Genomic DNA, 26093 nt, shown 5'->3' with positions numbered 1-26093 from the left:
ATTAACTCTACTCTGCACGATGGCTTTGATTTGGGCAGATGTTTTTATCTTTCACCCGTGTCAATCTGCTTTCCATGAAGGGAATTTGGCTGACCTTCAAAGGATGATTATTGACTTCCATTGAAAGCCAATGGAAGTGACATCATTATCGAATTTTTTAAAGTAAAAATGGAAGATAATTAAATGCAGCACAGTAGTTGTAAAACAGATTTCATCGTTACATATCACTTCATAAAGCAAGCATAATTCCTGATCCTCCACATGACATTCTTTGGAGCATTTTACCACAGAATGATGACTCCCTGACAACTCAAGCAGGAAATATTTAGACCTACTTGTGCTAAGAATAAGGTGAAAATTAAACATTCTCAGAAAGTTCACTGGATGGAAATAGTGTACCCTTAGAATAAACCACATGCTGCTCTAGGTATAGTCAGATGAAACAAATGTGTTAAATCTACCAGGGGGACTTTTCTTCTTTAGAAAATAAATGTATTGCTCAGATAGTACCAATACATTAATGTGTGAGAACAGTTTTGTTGTTATGGCTATCCTGAAACTCAAATAGCCAAACAGCCTGAAGGCTACTTATGCAGCCCAATGGTGGCTTATCATCTGACATTCAGAAACCTTTCTCATTTTGCTGGATCTGGTCCAAAAGTGTGGGTGGGAACACAGAGCAACACCCTATTTACATGGCTTACAGACCTAAGGCGGGGGAACGAGTTGTTTACTCACAATCTGGGGGAATAATTCTAAAATCTGAGAATTTTATCTGAGACTAGGTTGCTAACTTAATTTCCAAAGGAGATATTCTTACTAGAGAAATATCAAATTACCATGTTCTATTGTTTATATATTTCACAGTAAAATGATCCAATCTCACCTGGCTGTACAGTAGGAGGGTTAGAATCATTATCTAATGTATACTTTAATGTATACTCTTCTAAAATATTTATCAACTTCATTCAGGGACTCCTACCTTTCCTCCATTCCATGACATCAAGTGTTTGCAGGGAGCCTTCAGAAAAAAGGCAGCTTGCAGTAATATAAAAAATGACTAGACTGTAATTCTGGAGAGTCAGCTTCTTTTTTCTGTTCAACCAATTTAGTCCTGTGTGCTTGCAGATAGTGCTACTGGCTCACAGAAATGTGATAATTAATGACTTTATATTTAAGAAGGGCTTAGTAGCTTAGTACTCTGATATGTGGACCTTTTCAAGCAGATGATTTTAGGCAGAAATAACATAGCTTGTCATTTGTTAGGCCTTGTGTTCAGTAAAAAGTTCAGCCCTAAGAATTTTGCCTACCTTAACAAGAAAGGTCCCTCCCTCTCTGTGTGAATTGCATGCATCTTTACTGGTTGTTGGGTCACAGGAAGCTTGCCATTCTCTTTCAGTTTGCAAATACAGTGCATCTTAGATTTCCTTATCTTTAAACAAGTGAAGATAAATTAGGTTATAAATGGAAGAATGTTCAGGGCTTGAAAACATCAATTCAGCTCTTGGCAGGTGTGAGTCTAAAAGGCTTCTTTGTAGAACAGAAAGTTACCACCAGTTGTGCACCTGCTCCCTAGAAAAGGGACCAGGGATCAAAGGCTGCCTTAGGAGAACTAACTCAATACATGCTGGAAGTGGCTTTGTTTCTTCTTCCTAATAGGTGGCATGTCTGTTCACCTAACAGGAGACAGTGTGTGTGAATGGGCTTGGAGAAAGTAAAATGGCTAACCACATGCATGATGTAGGATCACTTAGACAGTGGCAAACAAACTCAGTACCAGCAGAGATGTTCTGCGTGGTTTGTGGTTGCGAGAGGCAGCAGAGAAAATGCAGAGACCTTGTTCTCCTCTCACGTAACAGTTGACCTTTTCCTGCAACAGATAAAGGGTATAACAAGAGTCTGAATATGATCAATAATAATTAAGATAGGGAAGGGGTGGAAGGAACCTTGTTAATACTAACTACAAATTCTGAGCTCGTCAGACTTAGCCTCATTGACAAAATTTAGAAGAGGTTGGGAAGTCTATTGGGAACTGGGAACTGTACATAGTGGGGTGTCGTCTAATAGCAAAGGAACACTGGGTAAGCTGTGGGGTAAAGACATACAGTTGGAAAGCACTCAATGCTCCAGGGAATGTTTCCTCCTCTCTTTGGTTAGTTGTCCTCAGTGCATCTCACCCACAGTTCAAAAGTAATTTCAGGTGATCAGGTAATAAAAGTTCAAGAACTCCAAGCCTGGGGAAAGAATCACTGAGATGGTTGGGAGGGGAAGTCCTTTCAGGGATACATCTCAAGGAGAAATAGAAGTTTCTGAGAGAGAACTGGCAATTATTGTGTGTAAGTATTTTCTTTGGCAGGGAAAGAGTAGTTGACAAGACAAGAATCTGTGTTTCCAGTTCTTGTTTCCTTAATCAACACCCTCAGGGCATCTCAGAGGCTTAGGTAAAGGGAAGTCTCTCTACTGCCTTCCTTGAGGACAAATCTTTATCCTACAGGATGAGATGGGTTTGTAATAATCTGCTGTGGAGGGTGTTCAAGGGAGGAGATGCACTGAAATGAGCACTGAGAAGTTGATAATAATAATTTAAAAAAATTTCTGATCTCACATGTTCATTTCTCCTAAAATTGAGGGCAGGTGCTTCAGAATCTCAAGCCTTAGGGAATTAATCAAAATTACAGAATGGATGGAAATAATTTCTTACCTTGTTTTAAAAGTTCAGGAACCTTTTAGAGAAGGAATTTTCCTAGTTGGACTTAAAGAAAATATTCTTATTCTCTTATGTTCTTGTTTATTATAAACAAGCAAATTCATTTTAACATTTACTCTTTATTGTGTTGTATGAAGTACCTAAGTAATGCAAGTATGTACTGTACTAAAATACTCATATTTCCAAATAGCATTACGTGGTGTAGCCCACAGTCTCTGTAGAAGCATCATGAGTAACCTGTGCCTTTACACTTTAAAATCCGTTGTTGGCTGCTGTTAGAAGTATGGTAACAGACGAAGAAAAAAAAAAAAAAAGCCAAGAATGAATATGCTTGTCTAAACTCACACATACACAGCTTACAATGGAACCCTAATGGAAACAAGTCAAATGACATTTGATGTGTTATCTATAAAATGTAGACTCTGCAATAAAAAGCCAAAGGCACATAAAAATATATTTTAACTTTAAAAATAACTTAGTTACAGTAATACCTTGCTTGTGTCTTACCAACATGTAGCTGACAGTCAAAATTTTGCAATATAGATATAATATATAAGGGATATATAAGAACTACAAGAAAATCCCCCAAACCCATAAAATTGCTCAAATGTGAAAACAGAGAAAAGTTTTAACACTGGAGAATTTGCTATCATGAGCCCAAACAATATCATATACAAAAGAGTCTAGAAAAAAAGGCTTAGGTGTTAAAATTTTGACTTTCTCTTAACTCATAAACTGTTGGAGTACTGTGAAGTTTCTTAGTGTGACTTGCTCAGCTCTCCATAGCTAGTGCCAATCCCGGCCAAGGCAGATTTCTTATGTGTCTGCAAACCAAAAAAAATGTTAGCTGAACATCAATCAGCAGTGCCCGCCAAAAATGGGTTCTGACTCATTTCCTCTTTTTGCCAGGACAGGGTTTTTGTTGTTGCTTTTTCTAAACTGTTTTTGCAAACAGGGCATAACAGGTAAAAAAATATTTTGTAGGAATAATTATTTTAGAAAACGCATCATGTAACTGCAAAAAAACAGCCAGGGAAGCTCTTCTCTTCAACTGTGGTTAGCTGAGTTTCTGTTTTTTTGTTTATTTTGGTACCTTTTACCCCAAAGGAAAAGAGCTGGCATCCTGTTACTTATTTTTATCCATGACATTCAGCACCTCATCCAAAAGCGAGGGCCCAAGATCCAGCTGGAGGGAGAGAAGGGAACCTGTGAGGTCAGAGAGGGACTCCTGGGATTTGGTCTTTCCCTTCACCTGCTCGCATGGGGAGGGATGGTCAAACATGTCCTCGGCCGGCCAGTCAGCATACTGTTCGGACAGGCTGGAGGAGTGGCTGTCCCTGCCCTGGCTGGACTGCGATGCTGAGCCACTGGAGCCCCACGAGGCATCTCCCTGGTGGATAGTCCCATTCTCTAGCACACGGCTTTTCTCCTGAGCTTTCTCCTCCATGACGGGCTCACAGCTGAGCCTGGGCAGCTTTGGTGGCCCAAAGGACTCCTGTTTGGAATTAAATGTCACTGGTGACAATAAGGGCAACATAAGAGCTTGGGACCCTCCGATGGTGGGGAGGGAGATGGCGTTTTTGAGCACTGGGGAGGGCGTTTCTGTGAACACGGAGTCCGAGGTGCTGTTGGCCCGGAAGAACTCGTAGTGCGCGGGGAGCTGGCCCGAGTGGGCCTTCTCCTGGTTGCCAGGCAGAAGCTCGTAGTTCCCCTGAAGGAAGGAAATGTCCCCGAAGACATCGTGCTGGCCCTCTTTGCCGATGTGAATGGTGTGGCGAAAGTCTCCCAGGGGGGGACTAATCATATCAGGAGACAAGATGTCCCTCAGCTTGAACTTCTTCCCTTTCTTGTTGTTGGCAGCTTTAAGGTAGATCGGGGTCTTGGCTGGCATTTTGGAATTTGAGAATGTCTATTTCAAAAAAGGGGAAAAGGGCCACTTTCTGCACAGATGTTCAACGTTCCCCCAAAGTCCTTCTGGCTAGGAACTGTCACATCATTTTCCTTGAGTGGCTCAGAAGTGGCTCTGAAATGAGATGGGGTCTGAGACACCTGGTTGAGCTCACGGCCACCTGGGGCTTCCTGGAGAGTGGGTTACATCATCCAATCCCTTCCAGGGCGAGGAGAGACCTGGAGAAGAAACCAAAGTGGTTTTAATCTTTGGAAGCTTCAGGGTTCACTCTGGCCTGTACACAATGGCAGGGCCACTTTCCACCTACAGCCCAACTTTATCTTGTTTCCTTCCTCTAAGCAGGATAACAACTTTTAATCTTAGTAAGGGATTTATCAATCTCAGTTGACTTAGTTTCCTGAAAACAGGAAAAAAAAAAAGAGAGAGAATGAGGGACTTAAAAAACTATAAAACTATGACATCAATGCCCTGGTAAATTAATTTTTTAGTTATACATAATATTAGGCTTCATTTGACCTAATTATGAAAGTATGGAATATAATTTGCCCTAATTCAGTCCCCAATACTTCCCATTTCCCTTCCCTCTTCCTTCCCCTGTTCCCTTCCCTCCACCCTACTGATCTTTCTGCTATTTATAGTTCTTCTTTTTTCTTTTTTTCACTAGTGTCTTCCAGATATACATAAAGGCGAGATTTACTATGGAATATTCACATATATACATAGGAAGGTTAGGTCAGATTCATTCTACTGTTCTTCCCTTTTTCGATCCCTCCTCCTTGCCCCCTCAATCCCCTTTTTCTATTCCACGGATCTCTCTTCTATTTTGGACATATTTAAATATGGCTATGGACACAATTTTCTGAACATGTCTAAGGTTTTAGTCCTTTCCTTCTATTCTAAGAAGAAAGTCTATGACAACTTGTTAAGTATATTTTCTCTCTTTTTCTTTTTTGTGCTTTGGTGTATGCACAGTAGCAGTGTCAATAGTACTGTTTTGTTGAGTTATGTACATAAATAAAACTAATGCAATCAAATGAATAGTCTAACAGGAAAGAGGCTATATTTCAGTTTGGATATGAGGTACACCCCTCCACCAAAAGCTCATATCAGGCAATAGAGCAATGTTCAGAGGTGAAATGATCATATTTTAAGAGCTGAAACCTAATCGGTGGAGCAATTCATTTGCTGGATTAAGCATCTGAAGGCTGTACTGCATGGCAAGTGGGGCCTGGCTGGAGTAAGAAGGTCACCAGGGACATGACTTTGGGGTTTATATTTTGTCCCTGACACCTCTCTCTCTCTTTGCTTCCCAGCTGCCATGAGCTGAGTAATGTCCCTCTGCCATGCCCTTCCACCATGGGGGTTCTGCCTCACCTCAGGCCCAGAGCAAGAGAGTCAACTGACCACAGACGGAACCTCTGAAACTGTGAGCCCAAATCAACTTTTCCGCCTCTACGCTGTTCCTGTCAGGTATTTTGGTCATGTTAACAAAAAGCTAACACAAACTGAAGTGTTAGTGACAATGACTATTATGTAGGTGTCCAATAAAATCTTCTTAAGATGCATTCCTATAGATGAGAAAATGGAAATTAGAAGAAAAAAATGACCCTTTTTCAATAATGTAATCAAAAGAGCTAGAGTTGGAATCAAGCTGTGGCAGAGTACTGAGCTGACAAGGATTTGAGGATTTGAAGATATTTTGAGGTGGAAAAAACAAAACTGCTCCATTTCAAAGAAAGTAAAAACCATTGTGATTATATAAAATAGACTGGGCCTTCATTTGGGAATATTCTGAAACATTATTGGTAAGGCTTGGCTCTCTCAATGGGGTAGGAATAATTCTAAGAAAACCCTGTGATCTGCCTGCTGATATTAATGCCTCTGTGGGTAGAACCTATGAATTCTTTCTGTACAAAATAGTATGGTAAAGGTGATATGCCATACCCCAGTTAGGTTACAATGAGAAGAACCTAGCTGATGGGAGAGAGACCGCCATTGCTGATTTTGAAGAAGTAAGCTGTCATGCTATGTCAGGCCCATTAGATGAATTCTGACAATGATATTAGAGAACATGTCATTCCCCAGTCAAGTGTCAGATGAGACATAGCCCTGGCCCACAGAAACTGTAAGATAACATGAGATAACAAATAGGGGCTGTTGTAAGCCACTAGGTCTGTAGTAATTTGTTACCAGCATAGAAAACACACTCTCCCTGGCCATACAACATGATAAGATTAGAAGAGAAGAGCTACATGAAGGCTTTGGGAATGTCAGGCCTTCATTACTGATGAGAAACTCTTATCTCTTGAAAATAATCTTCCGACTCTTCAGCTGCCTCAGTTGACATGGAGGCTAAATTCTTCTCTATCTTTGTTGCAACTTCTCCCATATGGCTTTCCAGTCTTGGAAGCAGAGCCTGCCAATAAATACTCCGAGGGTTGGTTAGATGGTGGCTTGAAGAGAGCCACATTTGTTTTGTAGCAGCTGGAGGCTGTCTGCATCTGCTCCATATTTCTTTCCTTTCAGCAAGAGTTTTAAATTGACTTGCCAGTGGCAGGTGACAAGAACGGTGCTCCACCACCCACTGACAAAGGTAACAACTAGCTCTGTTAGGAAAGTGGCCTGCCCAGGGTGCAGCAGGCTGTCCAGCAACTAGGCCTGAGAAGGCCGAGCTTGATGAGCTAGACACCCAGTCCCACCATGGCTCTGGGTGTGCAGAGGCCTGGGCAGCAACAGGACGTATGCTCCCACTCTGAATGGGATGACCACAGAGCTGCCAAACAAAGACAGGATCATAGTCCCGGTGTTAGTTTTAGCTCTGATTTGGGTCTTGTCCCAGTAACACAAGTTGAGACCTTGGGTCTTCCTGCTAAAACATCAGAACTTCCTGCCTGTTTAAATGCTCAATACTGGGTCCCAGCCTAGGGTTCCTGGTACCACTGTCCTGCTCTCTGGGCACAGGATGGATGACTGCCTGCAGGAGCCAAGACTGCAGGAGGTGGTGAGCAGCTCTGAAGAACAGCTGTGCATGGGAGCAGTGGTCCTCAGCACACCAGGCTGGACGCAGCTGCTGTGGAGACACTGCGACTCAGGGCCACACAAGGGCTGCTTGTGGCCAGCTGGTGAAGCTGGGTTACTCAAGGCTGGGACCTGGGAGAGGAGCTTCCAAATAAGTTTTTAAAAATCCAATGACTATGTAGCCACAGAGCAGTTCTTTGCCCCTCTGCTTGGGTCGCTCACACCAGCCCTTTAACTGAAAAAGGACCTGGGATGGTGAGACGATGAGGGGATGCTGCTCTCAGAGGCACAGGGGATGAGCTCTGCAGCCCTCCAGGCAGAGGGTCCTGCAGCTTAGCAAGAGTTGCATTTTATGTTAGTGGCAGGAAGACAAAGGTTGGAGGGACATGGCTGAAAGCAAAGGAAAAGGTAAGAGAGCTTAGAAGCTGTAGGTGGTGATTCTGCAGAGTTTTTTCTTTCTTTTCTTTTCCTTCTTTGGACTACTTTCCATAGTTTTTACTGCCTGACTTCTAGGCTTCTAGGACTTTAAAAATAATAATTTAATGTCTACTCTGTGCCATTCCTAAGAGCTCCCAAATACATCTGAAGTTAAAAAAAAAAAAAAAAAAAAAGGAATTCTGGGCAAATATGTCAGGCTTGCAACTTTAAATGAGTTGATGTCTGTGATGTTGCGGAAGCATCTGGGAGCTCTGACCTAGTCCCACTCTATCTTATCTGCTATCTGTCCTCCTCTCAGCTGGAGGCACCCAGTCTTCATCTTAGGAGAGGAGATCCAGTGCTGATGTCTCTTACTGACCACTTCCCCCTCTCCTTCCTGAACACTCTGGGCTCCCAGCTTATCAGCCAGTAGACGCCTACAAAGCTTGATGAGTTTTCCTCTTTTCCTTTCCAAGATGACTACTCTTTTAACACCACCTCTGCCATGGCTTATGCAGCAACCTAATGAGGTGGCTTATCCACTAGTAAAAGGGACAGATCCTGGAGAGGGCATGTCAGTCTCGAAGGAGCCAGCAGCACCTTTGTATGACAGGGCAGCCTGGAAGTCAGGCACTGTTCCAACCTTTGATGTGGAACCCAGGAGGATGCTGTTTCTAGTATACTAATTTCCTAATTTTACAAATGAGACACTATTGAGGCACACAGAAGTCAAGTCATCCTGCCAAGGTCACATACTATCAAGCACTAAGCTAGGAGGCTGGGCTCTGGAGTTTAAGATCTTGACCTGTCATTGAATGAGCACACTCTCTGAGAATTCAATCAGCTCCCAAATCATGAAAGGGTCACATTTCAAAGCCTGTTTAAGACAACTGTGTGGCAATGCAGTGGGCTGATGGGGACCAGGAACCCTCCTCCCCTGCCACACACCGACAGCAGAAGCATGAACAGGTCCAACTTCAATGGAAGACAGTTTGGCAATATCTATAAAAACTGCCAATCGTGTGCTTTCTGATCCCAGATTCCCTAATAGGGACTTATTCCACTTATATATATGGGGGGAAAAGTACAGAGTGTTCAAACCAGCACAGTTTATAACAGCCAAGAGATGGAAACAACCTAACTATCCACCTTCAGAGGGCTGGTTAAATAAATTAAGTATATCCATGCAAATGAATACTAATTACATCTCAAAAAACGATGAAGTTTTTAACATGTACCAATGACAAGAAACCAAAGATGCGCATCTTCAAAGGAATAAAAAGGTGCAAAACTGTGTAAATATATTTGCTCTGGGTGGTATGTTTATACAATATTTCTGGAAGCATACATAAGAAGTTAATAATGGTGGTGACTGCTCTCAGGGGAAGTGGATGGAAAGGAATGAGGGTGAAAAAGAAAGTTTTCAGGCTATATCTTTTTATGATTTTGGATTTTCAAATCATTTGAATGAATTGACTACTTAATAAAAAAAAATGCAGGGGCCTCAGATTATACTCTTTTGGAAAGCCTGTTTTACACATGGTACTTAGGTCCTACAAAGGCTGTGGAACTTAAGATTTATGGATCAGAACACCAACATTTCTACAAGAAAATGTGTTCAAAGGCAAAGCAGGCATGACAGTGTATAGACATGAAGCCCTCCCATGAGGGCTGAGCCTCCTGTCATTCAGGCTTGGCAAAGGGTCAGGCCTCTTCTTCCCATTGTGATCAGGCCTTTGCTGAAGAGGGCACTGAATGATACTGTGCGAAGTGGGAAAAGATTGCAGAAGTGTTTTTAGTCAGAAGAGAAATGAGAAAAGCCAAGAGGCAAGAGAGCACAGGATGCTGGAGGAATGGCAGGGCATCCTCACCGAGGGAGGACAGGCAGGTGGAGTTGCAGAGGCTCAGGGCACAGGTCTCAGCTTGGGAGGTGGCTAGTGACACAGATGGTCACTCACACCCAGGCTTTCCCCTTCCCAACTCCATTGCTTTCCTGCAGTGAGGGCTCCCTTTTTCACTCTGCAATTCACTTTTGTGCATCTCCAGCTTTCTTTAGTCATCATTCTTCTACTCTTGTTCTCTTCCCTGAATCTTAAAAAGTCAGACAGAAAGAAAGGTTCCTATGCATAGCCCTTTCTCAAAAGCCCTGCCCTTGTCCCTGAAATCTGAACTCTCCATGATTGCTAATCCCTGTCTCCTAGTTCTTAGATCATGCTTTGCTTCTTTTTCCCCCCACTTAGATGGACACTCGAGATAATACTCTTTGGAAATTTAGATTCCTTTGAAAACAAACACTGCAGTTCCTGGGCACTGGAGAGGAAAGCCTTGCCAACAACAAGGCCCAGCTCCCCAGGGAGTCACTTGGTGTCCTCTCGAGGTGAGAATGCCCAGCAGATGGATGTGGGATGCAGAGTCCAGCTGGGAATGGACATATTCCCACTTACAGGTATCTGTGAGAAATCCAAGGTGTCAAGACACAAAGAACCCCAGAGGAAGACAGAGCCACCCTCTTATTTTTCTTTGTGGTGCCAGGGAACAAACCCAGGGCCTCACGCCTGCTCAGCAAGTGCTCTTCCATTAAACTACTCTGCTGGCCCAAAGCCACACTTTTGATAAAGAAGGCAGACAGCTGAATGGTCACTACTCATTAGGCTGGACAATTTTAGGTACTTGTGACTGCCTTTAGTTTAAATGGCAGCAATAGTAGAAATAATCACAGTAACAACAATTATATTGAAGGAAAAATAATCCTGAAGCAGACCTTTGCTTCATTTCTCTATCATCCTTTTGGCAAATAAAATAATTACTTTAGATACCAAAACAGAGCAACAACTAAGAAGGGGAAAGCAAGGGGTTATGAAAAAAAAACACAGACTGAAAAATCAGTTCCTGAATTACTCAGAGTTGACTGTATTGGCAGCTCACAGGGCTCTGAAAAGAACAAAGAGTTTGGGATTAAAAAAAAATCCCATTTATTTTAAGAAAAGAATGTTTGATTTTTTTCTACTAATTGTTTTTAGATGAATTCTTAAGAGAGAAAGGATACAAAAAATTTCATGCATCCTGCAAAACAGGTTGCTCTGTTAATTTAAAACGCACATGTGTGAAAACAGGGGCAGGTGGGGTGAGCAGGGTGCCACTGCCCCAAGGGACCAGAGGCCCTTTTCCTTTCTGCTTCTTGCAGGAAGTGAGCTGCATTCCACGCCCCTCTGGCTTAGCTGTCACATCCTTCAAGGTCATCCCAACTTCTGATCATGTTTCCCTTTGCCTCAGCGTCTGTGTACTTCTCCTACCAGCACCTGGCCACTGTCATCAGCATTCAGACAAAAATACGAAAGTTATTCCTCTTTCCTGACTGAAAGAGGGGCATTTCTTTGCTGCCCACCATGGAAAGAAGATAATTATTTCACTGTACTCAGACACTGGACAACCGAATTGGGCCCTGAGCTTCACACTTTAGAAGGGACAAAAGGCCACCTGGAACATGTTCCTACAAGTTCTAAGGAGGGCAGCTGGGAACACATGAGAAGTGGAAAGTATACTGTAACAGCTTAATGAAAACTAATAGAGAGGGAAAATTAATCCTTAGGGATCTAAAGGATTCATTTAATCATAATGGAAAAGGGATTAACTTGTTCTGGGAGGCCCGAGGGTTACTAAGCAAAAACTACAAGGAAACCGACTGTTTCTTGAAAGATGGAGTGGGCTTCTAGGAGCATGGGCTGAGGATCTTTGTAGGAGAGGAGCAGTTCCCTGGAACCCCCCATACTGCAGGAAGGATGGTATTCACCCTCTACAAAAGCACTATCACTGCTAATTTACATATGGTCCCATGTCACATTCCCACATGAACACTCACAGACTTCCCCTGGAAAAAGCTTTCTGTTTGAACATGGCTATGCTTTACTAATACAGCGATGACCGGCCAACCTTTGGTATCAGAAACACGAAAGTATTGCTACAATGTGGGCATTCGTGCCAATCCTTCTGCAAACCTCTGTAGGAGGGTTTCTCTAAATCAGAAAAAGAATTTCAAAACTCGGGAGGGGGTGATCATAGTGTTAGAAATTTGACATTAAACTGAACTGAAAATCCAAGACAGAAATCAGTGTAACCAGAGAACACCCAGTCAACAGCATCCTACAGGACATGCTTTTCATACTTCTAGTCTGTTCCACTCCGCCCATTTGAAAAGATAAGATGGCTTTTCTATTTTTAGATTCTTATCCTCTCCCCAAAGCATCTAAACTGAGGACAGACCTATGTGTTCAAAACTGTGAAGCTCCATTAACTGAGTTCCCAGCGCTGAGCCCCGCCATGCAGATCTCAGGGTGAGCAGGATGTATTTTACGGACCCTCTCAGAAAGCCTGATACATCTCACCTTCAACTATTTATAAATGGACAGATGTTGATGATTCAGCTATAGCTAGTATTTACTTTCCTTTTACAACCCTGACTATATAGAGAACCACGAATACCATATGGGAGACTCACTGCTGATGAGTACACTCCTCACGTTTATAGGATCTAATTGTACTATTTGAAAGAACTTGTAGAAGCAAAATTGGATGACAGAACGTCCACCTCACAAAGTACCAACACTTTTGAAGAGAGGCCATTATAGCCTTTTTGCCTATAAAAAATGAGTTATTGGGGAGGACTCAAAAGGGACATTGATCCCTGACAGTTATAATGAGGCAGGCGTAGGGCAGGTTCTTTCATGCTGGGTTCTTTGTGCATGACTGGCTTTACATGGGACTCTGCCTCAGGGCTGGTCAGAAGTGCCGAGCCAAGTGCTCCAGGCTTTTGTTTAGTGGGTAGGAATCTACTAAGGTCACTGCTGTGAAATGCTTCTGTGCTTTCCTAATGATGAATCCTATTTGGTCCAGTGCCACTAAAAAGTCAATACCAATACAGGAATAACCTTATTCATTCTAAACTGCTCAAAAGCAAAAAACTTTGGAAGCTGCTTAGTTGCTCATATAAAAACAGACATTTAAGTCAGCAATCATTCTGTGCAAAATTCCGCTTCTAACAATAGTAATGTCAAATGATCCAAAATGACAAGTTGACAGAAATTCGGAGTATGGTCTCTTGGTCCGTGCCACCTGAGATAACCATGTTCCTAGTCCTTTGCCTTTATGCACATTCTCAGATTTTGGCCCTCTGAGATTTTATTTCCCTACTGGGATGAGGGACAGATATGGGATTTCTATGCTCTTCCCCCATCCTGCTAGGGTCCTCTGCGATCATCCATGCTTCTTAGATAGGCTGAAACATGGCTTCTCTGCATTACACCAGCGCCAGGTGTCTTTGTAATTTGGTGGTGATCATTGTATTCTAAACCACTTCCACGACAGACCTCCCTGTGTTAGCTGTATACATGTCCATACACACATATTTCTAGCTAGGCCGAAAGCTCTTCTGTAAGCATAGACTGGGTCTTTCTCCTCCTTTTGCCTCCCACAACACACGGCATGCAGTGAAGTTCAAATTTGGAATTGTTAAACCCATCATGTTAGCTCTTCCATCACAAGACGCAGGTTGATTTGCTCCCAATACAGATCTACAGAGACTCCCTAAAAAGCAAATTCGAAATGCTTCGTTCTGTAAAGAATCTCCATGTGTGAAGAGTAATAGCTAAAATTTGAGTGCTTGCTCCAGGTCAGGCAGGTATTATCTCTTGCTATACAGAAAAGAGACTTCTTAGGAAATAGTTTCAGATTAAGCCCACATCTCAGGTTAATCAGACAAAATGTGGGGGAGCTAGGATTTCAGCCACAGCTGCACTTTAACCACTGAAGGCCTGATAACCTGAAAACTGCCAACAAACAAAACCTATTCTGAAATCTGGCAGTGTGAAGAGGAACGATGCATTCCTATCTCAACATCAAGGAGAGACAGAGATGCTAACCTGACCTCCCCAGAAACCAGAAGCAAGTAAAAAAGGGTCCTAGACACTTGCTGCTCCAGCCTCCACTCACTAGGACTTCTCAGTATTTTTGCTATTGTCAAAAACAATCACAGAAGGAATTTGACTTTGTGTTAAGGGTCAAAAGATTAAAATTTTAAACCAATAAAAAGCCCTCTGAGCCTCAAGGAAAAAAAACAAACATCCTGTTCTTAGAAAATATGGTTAAGTGCTATTAATTTTTTTCCCAGAGGAAGCACATGCATGTGACAGAGTGCAATCACACAGCTTTGACCAGGGACAATGACTCCCTTCCCTCACTTTGGACACTTCCCTCCTAACTTTCTAAAACTAAGAACCCTGTGTTCCTTATAGGGAATGTCCTCCTGCCTTCTTACCATCCGCCACTATGCACGACATCTTCCAGGACCTGCTTTGCTCACTTCCTTCCTGGAGGAAGTCTCTAATTCCCCTAGGGACACCAGGCTTGCTGATGCCTTGCTTGGAGGTTTTCTTGGGCTGTGTAACACTTACGTGATTTGTTAATTTCCTGCTTTGTGATTTTATGTCTAGTATGTCTAGGTAGATGGGAGGGACTGAAAGAATAAGGTAAGCAACGGTGCCGTACATGACAGCTTCTGTTGATACAAACCTCCCCTAGCCCTTCTTGAGTTTGGAATACAGAAGACTCTCAAATTTAACTGAATAAGCCTTTTTAGGTTTCCTTCTGCCCTCTCTTAAGTCAAGGATCCAGAAACAACAGTGGGCAAGTCAAGTCTGGCCCCTTGCCTGATTTTGTAAGTAGCTTTATTAGAACATATTCATGGCCATTCATTTATGTATTGTCTGTCGCTTGGTGGTTCTCAACTGAGCATGATCCCCACATCCCTTCCCCGGTGACATCTGGCAATGTCTGGAGACATTTTTGATTCCATGACAGGAGGCGCTTCTGGCATTTTGTGAGTACATTTTGTAGGGATGTTGCTAAACATTCCTACAATGCCTAGGATGGTCCCTAGAACAGTAATCTGGGGTCAAATCTCAGTGGTGCTGAGACTGAGAAGTTCCAGCATAGTTGCTTTTGCCCTACAAGGTCAAAGTTGAGTATCTGGGATATGGATTGCATGTGGCTCTCCAAACCTAAATATTGACTAATTACAAAAAAAAAAAAAAGTTTAAGCCCTGCTTTAGATGTTGGTATTTTTTTTTTCATAAAAAATGAGTTGGAGGGCTATCCATCTTCCTGCAATCATAGCCAGCATGTGTATTCAACTATCACTTCTAATGGTGACTTCCAAATTCGAACTTCAGCCCACACATGTCTGCTTCAGTCTAGACCAGTGCTACTCAAAGTGCGTCCATGGACTAGGGCCAGACCATGACAACATAAGTAAAAATACCTATATAAACTTTTGACATTGCCTAACAATCAAACGTCATCAGTAAACTGCCCCTTCCACTCACTGAAGAGGCTACTGGCAAACCTGGGAGCTAGGTGTTGTTGGGCTTGTGTGGGAAGTACCTGTGGCCCACGCTGTACACTCAACTGTGCACAGTATCATTATACAATAGATTGGAAATTGAAACAAACAACAAAATGAAAAATAGTGGCCCTTCTCAGACAGTTTGAGAAGCCCTGGACTTTCCCCCTTTGGTGTTTTGGACTCCTCCACTTTGCTTCCCTTAGACACTCCATTTTTATTCTTTCTGCCTGCCTCCAACACTTTCTTCTCTTGAACAATGGCGGAAATCATCCAACTGTAAAACCCAGCTGTCATTCCAACTCCTTCCCCTGCCTCATTTTCCCAGTCAAGTCCTGTCATCTGTGTCTTCAGTTTAGCTGGACTGCTGTCTCTCCTTGTCCATCCTCCCTGCCTCCACCTGCCTCCTGGCCCTCACCATCTGCTGCACGAGGATATTTGCCTCCCCACCTGTCTCCCTGTACCCAGCCCCCCACCACTTTATCTTCCAAACCACACCAGGTGAGCTACATAGAATTCTCAAGTCACCTTGTCACTGTCTACTTAGAACTCTTCAGGGACAGATCTGCCCTGAAAATCTGGGGCACTGCCCACCCAGCAGCAATACCTCCTGCCGGCTCACAAGGCCTCCTGAACTCCCAGCGCCAAGTGCATACCTTACACCTACCAATTACCACACGGTTCTGACTGTTCACCTGACCAATTCCTCCACTCAGCTGTTATCTGGGAGAGAGAACTAGAACTTCATAGTAGGTGCTAAATAAATGTTTGTGGAATGGAACGAGCAGGTCAGAAGGCATGAAACAGATGCTGTGATTCTCTTCCTCATCAACCCTCCCCGACCTGCCGAAAACGTAAGGTGAAGTTTTTCTGTAACTTCTACAGGGGAAAAAAAGTCGTTTAACAAAGCACTCCCATTTAATGAAAAAAAATTATTATTTTGATCATTTTTTGCCAAAAAACTGTAGATAATAAAATATATGAATAAAAGAGAAAGGATTGTTTTATTTTAATCTATGTTCTGTGATCAGTTTGGGACTATATAATTTGAATTTAAAAATAATATATAATTTGTTAAAAATGTCTGTCTAATTTAAGAAAGTGATTTCTAAAGAACGGCGGGTTGTATTATATATGTGTGCAATTGCTTTCTTTTTTTAATTGGAAGTAATTTTGTTGATAAGCTTTTAGATTGAGCAGACCCATAATAGTTATTCCCTACATAAGAGGTATTGCTTGAAGATCTGCTCATTCACTGAGGACAAATTTTTAAATTCAAGAAAATTAGAAAACATCAGACATTCTATACCCACTCTCAGTAGGTGGTCAGGCAAGAAATATACCCTTTACAACAGATCCTAGAAACTTAGGTTTGCCCATCTGAGTGAATATTGAAAAAAATCTGTTTGTTTTATGCTTCTGGTTATGTGATAAAGGTCTTTCATGTATTTATGAAATAAAGTATGACTTGGAAAAAGAAAAAAAAAAAAAAACAAAGCACTCCCACCTCTTTTGTTATGGCAAAAGCTCTTGTTCATTTTTACTCTCTTGTAAGACATTTTAAGTCTTCTTCTGTCATGCAGGGTAATAATTTAACAGTGTATCAATGCAAGCCAGAGTATTTCTACATGATGGTACAGATCTTTGGGATTAGGGCAAATATTTGTGGACATGCTGTTTAAATGGGAAATGACTTTATCCATGACTGCAATGTGCAAACAGTGTCTTAGTCAAGACTCAAGGAAAATCTGAAAAAACAGTCCCCTGCATGATTCTGATCCCCTGGTTATAGTCAAGTCATACTTGAAGAATGACACCCTGGAGAAACAATGGGCTTGCTCTCCTGCCATTTCCTTTCAAAAGGAAGTGGGTTGGGGGGAACTTGGCTAATGCAGCCTAAAATGTATTAGGAAATCTCAAGAAACTACAATGGACATTCTATAGAAAAGGGAAGCCCAAGGCAAAGCAATAATCACAGGAAAGGACTTCACACTGTGGGAGTCCAGATTTCCAGAGCCTGAGGAGTAAGTAACATCCTAAGGTCCTACAAATCTTTGCCTGCTGATCATAGAAACATTTTCTAGAACCTCTGGAAATCTATAGTTATTTAAGCAGTACACATAGACAAATGATTTGATTTCTAGAGAGACAATTGCCAGGTATCACATCCATCTTCAGTGAAACTGTGTGGTTCCAACAGAGGAAATAAATGTTATGTAGGCACTGATAAGAAGTTCACTCAGCATGCAGGGAACTGCTAGAGGGTAGATTACATAGCAAATGCTGAGTTTAGCAAAGCATGAGAAGAATCTTATCCATAGGTCAACTGACTTGAAAGACACAGCAGATGCTCTTATCATGGATAACATGGGACTCCTGGGGAGCCTCCATGTGCTAGTGACAAAAGGGGGTCCAAAATTACCTTGATGGACTTGAGTAGGGGCAAGATGAAGTCCACGAGAATAAACTGAACTAACAAGTCAGAAATCCTGTGATTGGGTTGAAGTTAATTCTATAATCACACGAATGTGGCAGGATGTGGCTGGTAGTTCTTATGAAAACCGACCTGGGCATTCTGTTCACTGCAAGCTGTGAGCCAACAGTGTGAGGCGGAGGCTGGAAGCTGCAGCCCTCTGAGCATCCCTGCACAGACCACACAGCACGGATCCTGCCACACCCAGCACGTCTGGAACTCATGGGGAACCCACCTTACAAGGAGCTCTGGAAGCCAGCGCCCACCAGAGGAAGGCAGCTAGATGGCACAAGTAGAGTGACAGCAGATGGAACTGGTGGTGGGTGAAAAGAAAGAAACCTGATAACACCTGACAAGCTGTTAGGTGACAGTTACAGCTACAGAGTCCCAAAGAAGAAACTAGTCATGTGATTAGGATGATCAGGAAGCCAGGTAGGGCTCTTAAGGAAGCAGTGTGAAGCAGCATGAGTTAGCAGCCCAAAGAGTAAGAGAGAGGCCATCTCAGGAAGTTGTGGCTAAGTCTCAGATGGCAGCTGGGACCCCTGAGGTGAGGGGTGGAGGGAGGGAAGGAGGAGCTTGAGAGAGCACTCCTGGGGACATCCTCTGGCCCAGGGTCTTCATTTAAAGGGGCAGCCCCTGGTCTGCACATGCTTACACAAAGAGAATGGTAAAAACTGTATATTCATTTGTGCTCAAGATTTATTTATATTTAATATCAAAGACAAAGTATTTTAGGATAGTGGTTCTTCACACTCTATTCAGTGTCCCTTGGACTCAAGGAAAACACTTCTGGAACAGTGGTGAAGGGATGGAAGATCCAGGAGGGTGGGGCTGACCTCTGTTGCCTTTAGCCAAAGACATGTTACTATTTGCTGGAACAGTGGGCTGAACACTTTCTTTCTTTCCTTGCCTAAAAAAATGTTGGAAAGAGAACCAGGTTAAGAAAAGATTCTTGCTTCATGCTTCATGTCAGTAAAACTCTTAGGGCCTCAGTTTTTTTCATGTCAAAATGGAAGAGTAGGGCTGAGATAAAGTCCCTTTCAGCTATGAAATGTTAGGATCCTGTAGTTCTAAACATGTGTAGAAACATCAGGCTTCTAAGGAATTTCAAAGAAAAAATATAATCTATTTAATGAAAGTAAGACTATCCTAAGTATCAAAATATTTTTTTCTAGCTATAATTTTCATCATCCCTTCTCATGCTTCCTGGTAGTAACCTAAGGGTGCCAAGTGGTGTCAGGGACTTCCACTGGGAACCTCAGGCTCCTCATCTGTAAAGTAGAAAGATTAATGGCAGACATCTTCTTAGGAATAGAAAATAAGGTGCTTGACAAAGGCCTGGTTGGTAAAAAGCCCAAATCAATGGGGGTGGGGGGTAGTTATTATTAGTAATTACTAAAAAAAAAAAAATTAAACAAAAACGACAAAAAACTCAAAACACTAGAGCTGTTGAAGGAATAAGAGGAACTGGAAACTCGCTGTGGAAGTTTCTTCCAAACTTCTTTCTTTTAGACCTTGGGGTTTGTTCACCTACTGGACTGTCTAATTATAATGTGAACAACTCCCAAATGTTCTGGTTCTAATTCTATATCTCAGGAAAAAAAAAAAATATAGAACTCGAAGGAAGTCCTTGCTTTATTCTACCTGCCTTGGTCCTGAGATCTGCCTGCAGGATGGCATCGGAAGCAGCACCTTCCCCCAGGTGAGCTCCTGGCCTAACACTCTCACCAGGAATACAGAGCAGAACCACTGACATCCATGCATGTTAAACTTACTAGGAGGCCAAAACGCAACTATATTTCAGAAGACATTTCATTTCTTGAGAGCAAGAACTGTTTCCCAGTGCTGTGACATGTATACAGGGAGTCATGTGGCTCTAGCTGGTTCACCCAGTGAGATGTGGCTTCCATGTCCCTTCACCTACCCCAGCCTGGTCACCCATGTATTCATTTGACAACAAGCCCACTGAGGGCCTATCAAGTACTGGAAGTATGGAAAGACAGAGGGCAAATAAGCACACCCAAAGGTAAATGGCTCACAATGGAGGCTGGTGAGAGGTCTAGGCCAGCACTAGGAAATACAATCACAATCACCCCTGGGGCACAGGAAACCTTGTTAGAGATGGCAACTGCTCAGTTGTGAAGATGAGAAGGAAACAATTTCCACAGTACCCTTGGATGATCGTTACCAGAAGAACCAAATGAGGGGGGTTCCTGCCCTTGAATATTTTGTAGCCTAGGAAGAAATAATTTTACTACAGCCTGAATTAAATAAGGATGTCATAGGAAGGATTGGATAAATGGGTAGGACTAGACTGTCTACTTTTTCATTAGGTTCTTTTGTAAAACAGAAGAATACCAAGATAAAGGAGGTTCAGTCCCTGTTTCCCAGGTACTCCAATTAGGCAGCTACATGAGTCAACTAGTGACCACTGTAAATGTAATAAGTGTCGCAATAGAAGGCATCAGATCCTATAGCAATGCCACAGATAATGAAAAAGAGAATTTGAAGTATAGAAATTGAGAGCTTGGGGCTTAGAGAATACTGAGATACTCCATCTCCTCTCTTCCATTTCACAGATAAGAAGATGGAGCTGACCCAGACAAGGAGAGGGATTTGCCTATGACTAGCTGGTCACTCAAAAGCATGGAGCCTCATCTCCTGCTGGGGTAAAATCAATGTTTTGAGTCTGAATTGACCCGAGGCAAAGAGAAGTTTAAATAAATAAATAAATAAATAATAAAAAAGGGTAAGAAATCAAACACATTCCAAAACAGCAAAACCACATTTTACCAAATGTGCCTTTGCTTATTTTAAAAATGTGTGTAGCCTAAATGATGATGTGTTTGAATAGGTCTCTTTCAACTAAATACATGACAGTGATCTATCATTGGCATGATGGTGTCTACAAGTCTGACCTTCAAGTTGTCACCAGAACATGACTGATTCCCAAATGTGTAGTCTGTCTAAATAGAGGTCTGCCTTTGAAGTTCCCTGCCTTCCAGTCTGCTCAGGCTGCTCTGCAGAGAACTACACTGGTCTGTTTTCCAAGCTTTCACATTATTATTAGTACGATAGTGCTGCTACCGTAGATCCTGGCTGATTGGATTCTAGAGCACCAAATGCCTCAAGTTAAAGGTGAAGAAAGACTCTGAAAGGTCAATTACACCATTTGGGTCAAACTAAGACTACTATCAGAAAGCTACGTTTTCTGATTTTCATGTCTTTTGATTGTTCTCAGACCAGCCTACAGTTGCTCTGGGGGCAAAACAACTGGAGAAACTCTGGATGCCATCTCCATTTGAGATTCACAGTGCACACTGCCATGATAAATGCTTTGAAAACTCTTGCAGAAAAGGGCCTTCATCAAACTGGTTTCCCACAGAACCTGCTTCTGATGCTAGTCAAGTCTCAATTTATTCAAGCGGTGGTGCCCCATTATCTAAATGCAGGCTGGTGACCACTGCCACACTTAAAACAAAGAGCTAAAAACTAGAAAGCAAATCCTATCTTTCTCAAAATAGCAAATCATTTCCAAATCACTGACAATCCTTTATTTTTAACATTTTAAATTTGGGATTCTAGAGTTCTACTATTAATGCATGACTTAGGCAAGCAATAAGAACCAAGTGAAAACTAGTTTGGAACTCACTGACTTGACTACTTAGAAACAGTAATTTTTAAAATATCCAGTGTCATGCTTCATAGTAGAAAACTGTAGAGTTAAATTTTTAAAACTGCCTCTCCAACAGAAGTTCTGTCAGACTCAGTTCATTTGCATGCAACTCTGGTGAAACTTGGCATTGAACTATATGAAAAGGCAAAAGAAGGCATTTTCTTAAGGAAGGATCTACCTGATTATTGCTATAGAACTGTCTGGCTACTTATTCATTAGAGTTTTGGGGGGGTGTAGTTTTCTTTTACAGACTAAAGGGAAGGGAAAGGAAAAGAGAAGGTTCTAAATGGAGGATGATAGCTCCAGGCCTACTGCTTTTGGTTTGGGGGCAACCTGTCCCTTCCAGAACCTCTACTGCAGTCTGCGCAGCCCCCTGCGCAGGTTTTCAGTTCATCACAAACTCAGAGCATCAAAGGTGATGAAGGCCAGGGGGCTGTACAAGGCACACTCCTCCCAAAGCCTCCTTGCTCTATCTTCCACACCAGAAGTTTATCTAGCAGCACGCAGGGCATGGGCAGAACTGTTACCAATCCCCCTTCCGCCCAGAATGGAGACCAGTGCCTTCCTGCCCAGCCTCCTTGTGGTTCCTGCCTTGTCCTTAGCTCCAGGACAATATCATGACCACACATGTGCTCAGCATCCCAAGTGCTGGGGACTGCAGGGTCAGGCCTCATGGATATGGTGGCTGTCCAGACTTGGCCTCTGGACCTACAACCCCCAACTATGAAGCAAAGACACAAACCTACTTCTTTCCTGGCTGCTGAAATTCCCTGTCCCTGGCTGGGGCCTGGCTTGCTTTCCCATTCCAGAGTCCTACATTTTTTTACCTAATAAATCTCTTCATTCATTGTATAAACTGCTTGTGTCGACTTTGGCAGTTTTGTGCTGGATCTGCTGTAGACCACTGTTGCCTTATGCATGGGACTGGACCATCTCTAATAAAATACTTTATGCTGTATTCCCTAAGGATGGCAATTATTGTCATTTTCCTTTGTGGGGTGACACTGTGAGATAGAGAGTAATATAAAATGAGTTCCTTGCCAGAGGCCAAAAGCTATAGCAATAATCAGATTTAGTAGCTTCCCTGCTCCCCCTCCTCCCTGGTGCTGGGGATATGGTATCAATACAAGGTCTCCACATGATTTCAAACTTGACTTTGCTACTTACTTAGCTGTGTGACCTTGGCTAAGTTACTGAACTGTCCTGAGCCTGTAGTCTCATCAGGAAAAGAAGCACTATACCATCTATTCGAAAAATGTTAAATGAGAGAAACAGTGTCAAGTCCTTAGTAAAACAACAGAAACAACAATGAAACATCATGATTGTGCCCCTACTCTAGGCCTGACACTGTTCTGAGTACATTATGTTATTCAACTCCTTTAATCCTCAGGGTGATATTATCATAATTTTTACTACTGATAAACTGAGACACACAAGCTAAGGAGCTTGCCCAAAGACACACAAATATTAAGTATCAGAAACAGGCCCTCTACCCAGGCAGTCTGACCTACATTATCTAATAACTTCATGGTTCTTTCCCATCCCTTTAACTCAAAGAGCTGCGGACTTTCATGTAGAATTACCCACTCACGCAAGCACACAATGTGTTGTTAAACTGCAGGTACACGTGTAGGTATGTTCCTTGCTGTATAACTTTAGGCAAGTTATGTACCCCATCTGTTCTCAGTCTCTACAACTGTAAAATTGGAATATTAACAGTTCTTTTTTTATAGAATGATTGTTGGCAATAAATGAGTTCGTCAAAGTAAAGGGCTAAGATGACCTCTTGGCACTTAGGACGAGCCTCATGGAGAAAGTACTTTTAACACCAAAAGCAATGAACAAAGTGGTGTATCAGGAGAATATTCTGGCTTCCAAGCTTGGTAGAGATTTTGTGGCTGGCTGAATCTACTAGTTTCAGATGGCTATACTTGTTCTCTGATAAACATACTGCACTTAAAATAGATTTTAAGCTCTTATTCAATCAATGAAAAGAAAAACAGATCCACAGGATTCTGGTTAAAAAAAAAAATTAGATGGGGCCTATATGAAATCAACTGAAAGAACAAGCCTATGTAATTGTTTTAAAAAAAAAAAAAAAATCAGAGCAGTCTTCCCAGAGGCTTTTAGGTTGTGAATTGTGTTCCACCCACAGGATAAATGCTATGGCTAATGGGCAAAAAGCTTGTGAAAATTTTATGGCTTGCTAAAAATCTTTGGGTGATATAGGTTAAAGTATCTTTATCCCCAACATTGTTGAATACCAGGAATTTTATAAGTGAAAAAGGGCAGCTTTTGTGAACATGTTGGACATAAAACAAAACACCACATTAAAGGAAAAGCTGGAGAGCAGACAGGGCAAACTAGCTCAGGGGAGCCCTTGTGCATTTGTTGTACGGCTTTGTATTTATGCATCTTGCACCACATTTAAATTTGCAATAAAAAGCAAAAAGAAAAAAAAGTATTACGTATTACTCTAGCTGCCTTTACATGTCCTATTGAGATACAAAACAGAATTTTAGTGCTCAGAATGATTCGGGGGGGAGTTCATCTTAATTCATGTCTGTTGGGGCTGCCACAGCCTCAGCACCATGTTCCAATCATGGAATTCATAATGTAAATCTCTAGCAGATGACACCACTGCAAAACAGAAACTGCCATGGACCCAGAAATGCATTCAAAATTTTCCTCTAAAGTTCTTATCTGTGAGCCAGGGGGCAGGGACTTTGGTAGTCCAGTTTTATGTGATGGATAGATAAGGCCTACCTTGGAAGACTTGGTGAAGGACTTTTAACTGTTCTTTAAATACAGAAAATGATCTTTATCAGGCCAGGGATGTAGCTAAGTGGTGGAGTGTTTGCCTGGCATGTGCCAGGCCCTGGGTTCCACCCCTAGCACTATAAAAAGAAATGATCTTTATCATTTATTTCACACGTGACAGTGCTAAACATTTCACAACTGCCCCACCTTATTTCTGAGTGCTTTATTTGGGAAAGGGTTTAGCTGCCAGTAAAAGCCCATACAAATTACAGGTGGTCTCAAAGGGATTTCTGGAACTATCCAGAAAAAGAAGTTACATTTCCTAGTTGTTAGATTGAAGGATCTTTTATAAGTTAGTATATTCCATGTATTTTAAATCTACTTAGGGATACCTCTGATACATCCTGGATGCTTCCTGGTGAGGCTTTTCTTCCCTATGTATGATGTTTAGGTTAAGTCTCTCAGGCTGTCTTTGCTATTAAAGCAGGGACATCTGCTTCACTCCTCATTTTTTTTTCTTTTTTTTCAAAGGCAGCACCTCCAAGAAACTCTGGGATACTGTGAGAACTAAGAGCTGGGGGATGGGGAAGGAATCTGTCTCCCTAACACATTCATCAGCTCCCTCCCCAGAGCCCCCTACACACTCAGCACACAGCAGCCCACTCTCCCAAATACCCAGGACTGGAAAGATTCATGTTGCAATACCCTCCTGACATTCCTCTTCCCGCCCTCATTTTAATTCACTCACTTAAAAAAAAAAAAAAAAGGAAAATGTAATTACTTGACTGTCAGCCTGGGCTGCACTCTGGGGCTTTTACTCCTTTCAACACAGCTGTGCTCCCGGCTTTGATGCTGCTGTCCACGAAGCCTGTCCCAGCCACAGCCCAGCTCTCGGTAATGTAACATTCAAGTGCATATTTATTTTTAAACTGACCTCTCCTAGACTGTACTGTATAAAGGGAGATCCTGCCAAAAAATATGCTACTTTCTATTTATAAGATGAAACACATGCCTCCCAAAGGCGAGAGGGGGATGGAGTATAATAATTCATAACGAAAAAATGGCCAGATCCATTCGTCCTCACATGCCTGATACTTGTCTGTGTCAAGACAGTTTCAAGGAGAAAGAAAAAAAAAAAAAATCTTGTAAACGCTTCAGCTGTTCAGAAACCACAGTCAGGGGGAAAAAAATCAACTGCCAGATCGACAGGTTGGAGCCCCAGCAACAATGCCCTCCGTAAAGAGTGGGGAGAGCAATCGGGAGGGGGGTGGCGAGGCCACAGCAGGTCTGCACAGTGCACCCATGTGGGGCCCTGATGCAAATCCACAACGCGAGGGGCGCGGTAGCCAAGTACGGTTTATTCTCAGATGGAAAAATGCAACGCACGCCCAGAACGGTTCTGTCAATAGCTTGGAGGGTGCAGTGAAGCCACACAGCCCCACCCTGAAAAGTGATAGGCATAAATGGTGGAGCCCAGCGTCCTGGTTGCGCTGCCCGACCCCCCTCCAGGTTTGCCTTCTGTCCCCTTTGGTACCTCGGACACCAGATCAGCAGGCGAAGCCCTTGATATTCCCGCTCCCTGCAGGTTTCCAAGCCTAACACCAGCGCGTGCCGGAAGCAACCACGGCCGCGGGTCGGAAAGACTCAGGTAGAGAAGGAGCCCAGGGCTGGCATCGACTCACCAGCAGCCGCCAAGGATCCAGCCGCTACCACGGGGCCAGCCGGCCGGCACCGACGCCC

General features: G+C 42.6%; 1 protein-coding gene across 1 annotated transcript in view; it reads right to left on the bottom strand.

Annotated features, from left to right (window-relative positions):
• Positions 1 to 2806: 2806 nt before the first annotated feature.
• Cdc42ep3 (CDC42 effector protein 3) overlaps positions 2807 to 26093 on the bottom strand; it is a 24089-nt gene continuing 802 nt past the window's right edge. Inside the window, exons 1-2 of the mRNA XM_015479755.2 lie at positions 26036 to 26093; positions 2807 to 4834 (exon numbers count right to left, since the gene is read on the bottom strand). The exon at positions 26036 to 26093 is cut by the window's right edge and continues 802 nt beyond it. Of these exons, the coding sequence (XP_015335241.1) occupies positions 3834 to 4598 (765 nt within the window). The 5' untranslated portion in view covers positions 4599 to 4834; positions 26036 to 26093 and the 3' untranslated portion in view covers positions 2807 to 3833. The remainder of the gene's footprint in view (positions 4835 to 26035) is intronic.

The sequence above is a fragment of the Marmota marmota genome, unplaced genomic scaffold (assembly GCF_001458135.2).
Source record: "Marmota marmota marmota unplaced genomic scaffold, marMar, whole genome shotgun sequence".
Lineage (NCBI taxonomy): Eukaryota > Metazoa > Chordata > Mammalia > Rodentia > Sciuridae > Marmota > Marmota marmota.
This window is presented reverse-complemented; position numbering and strand designations above follow the sequence as displayed.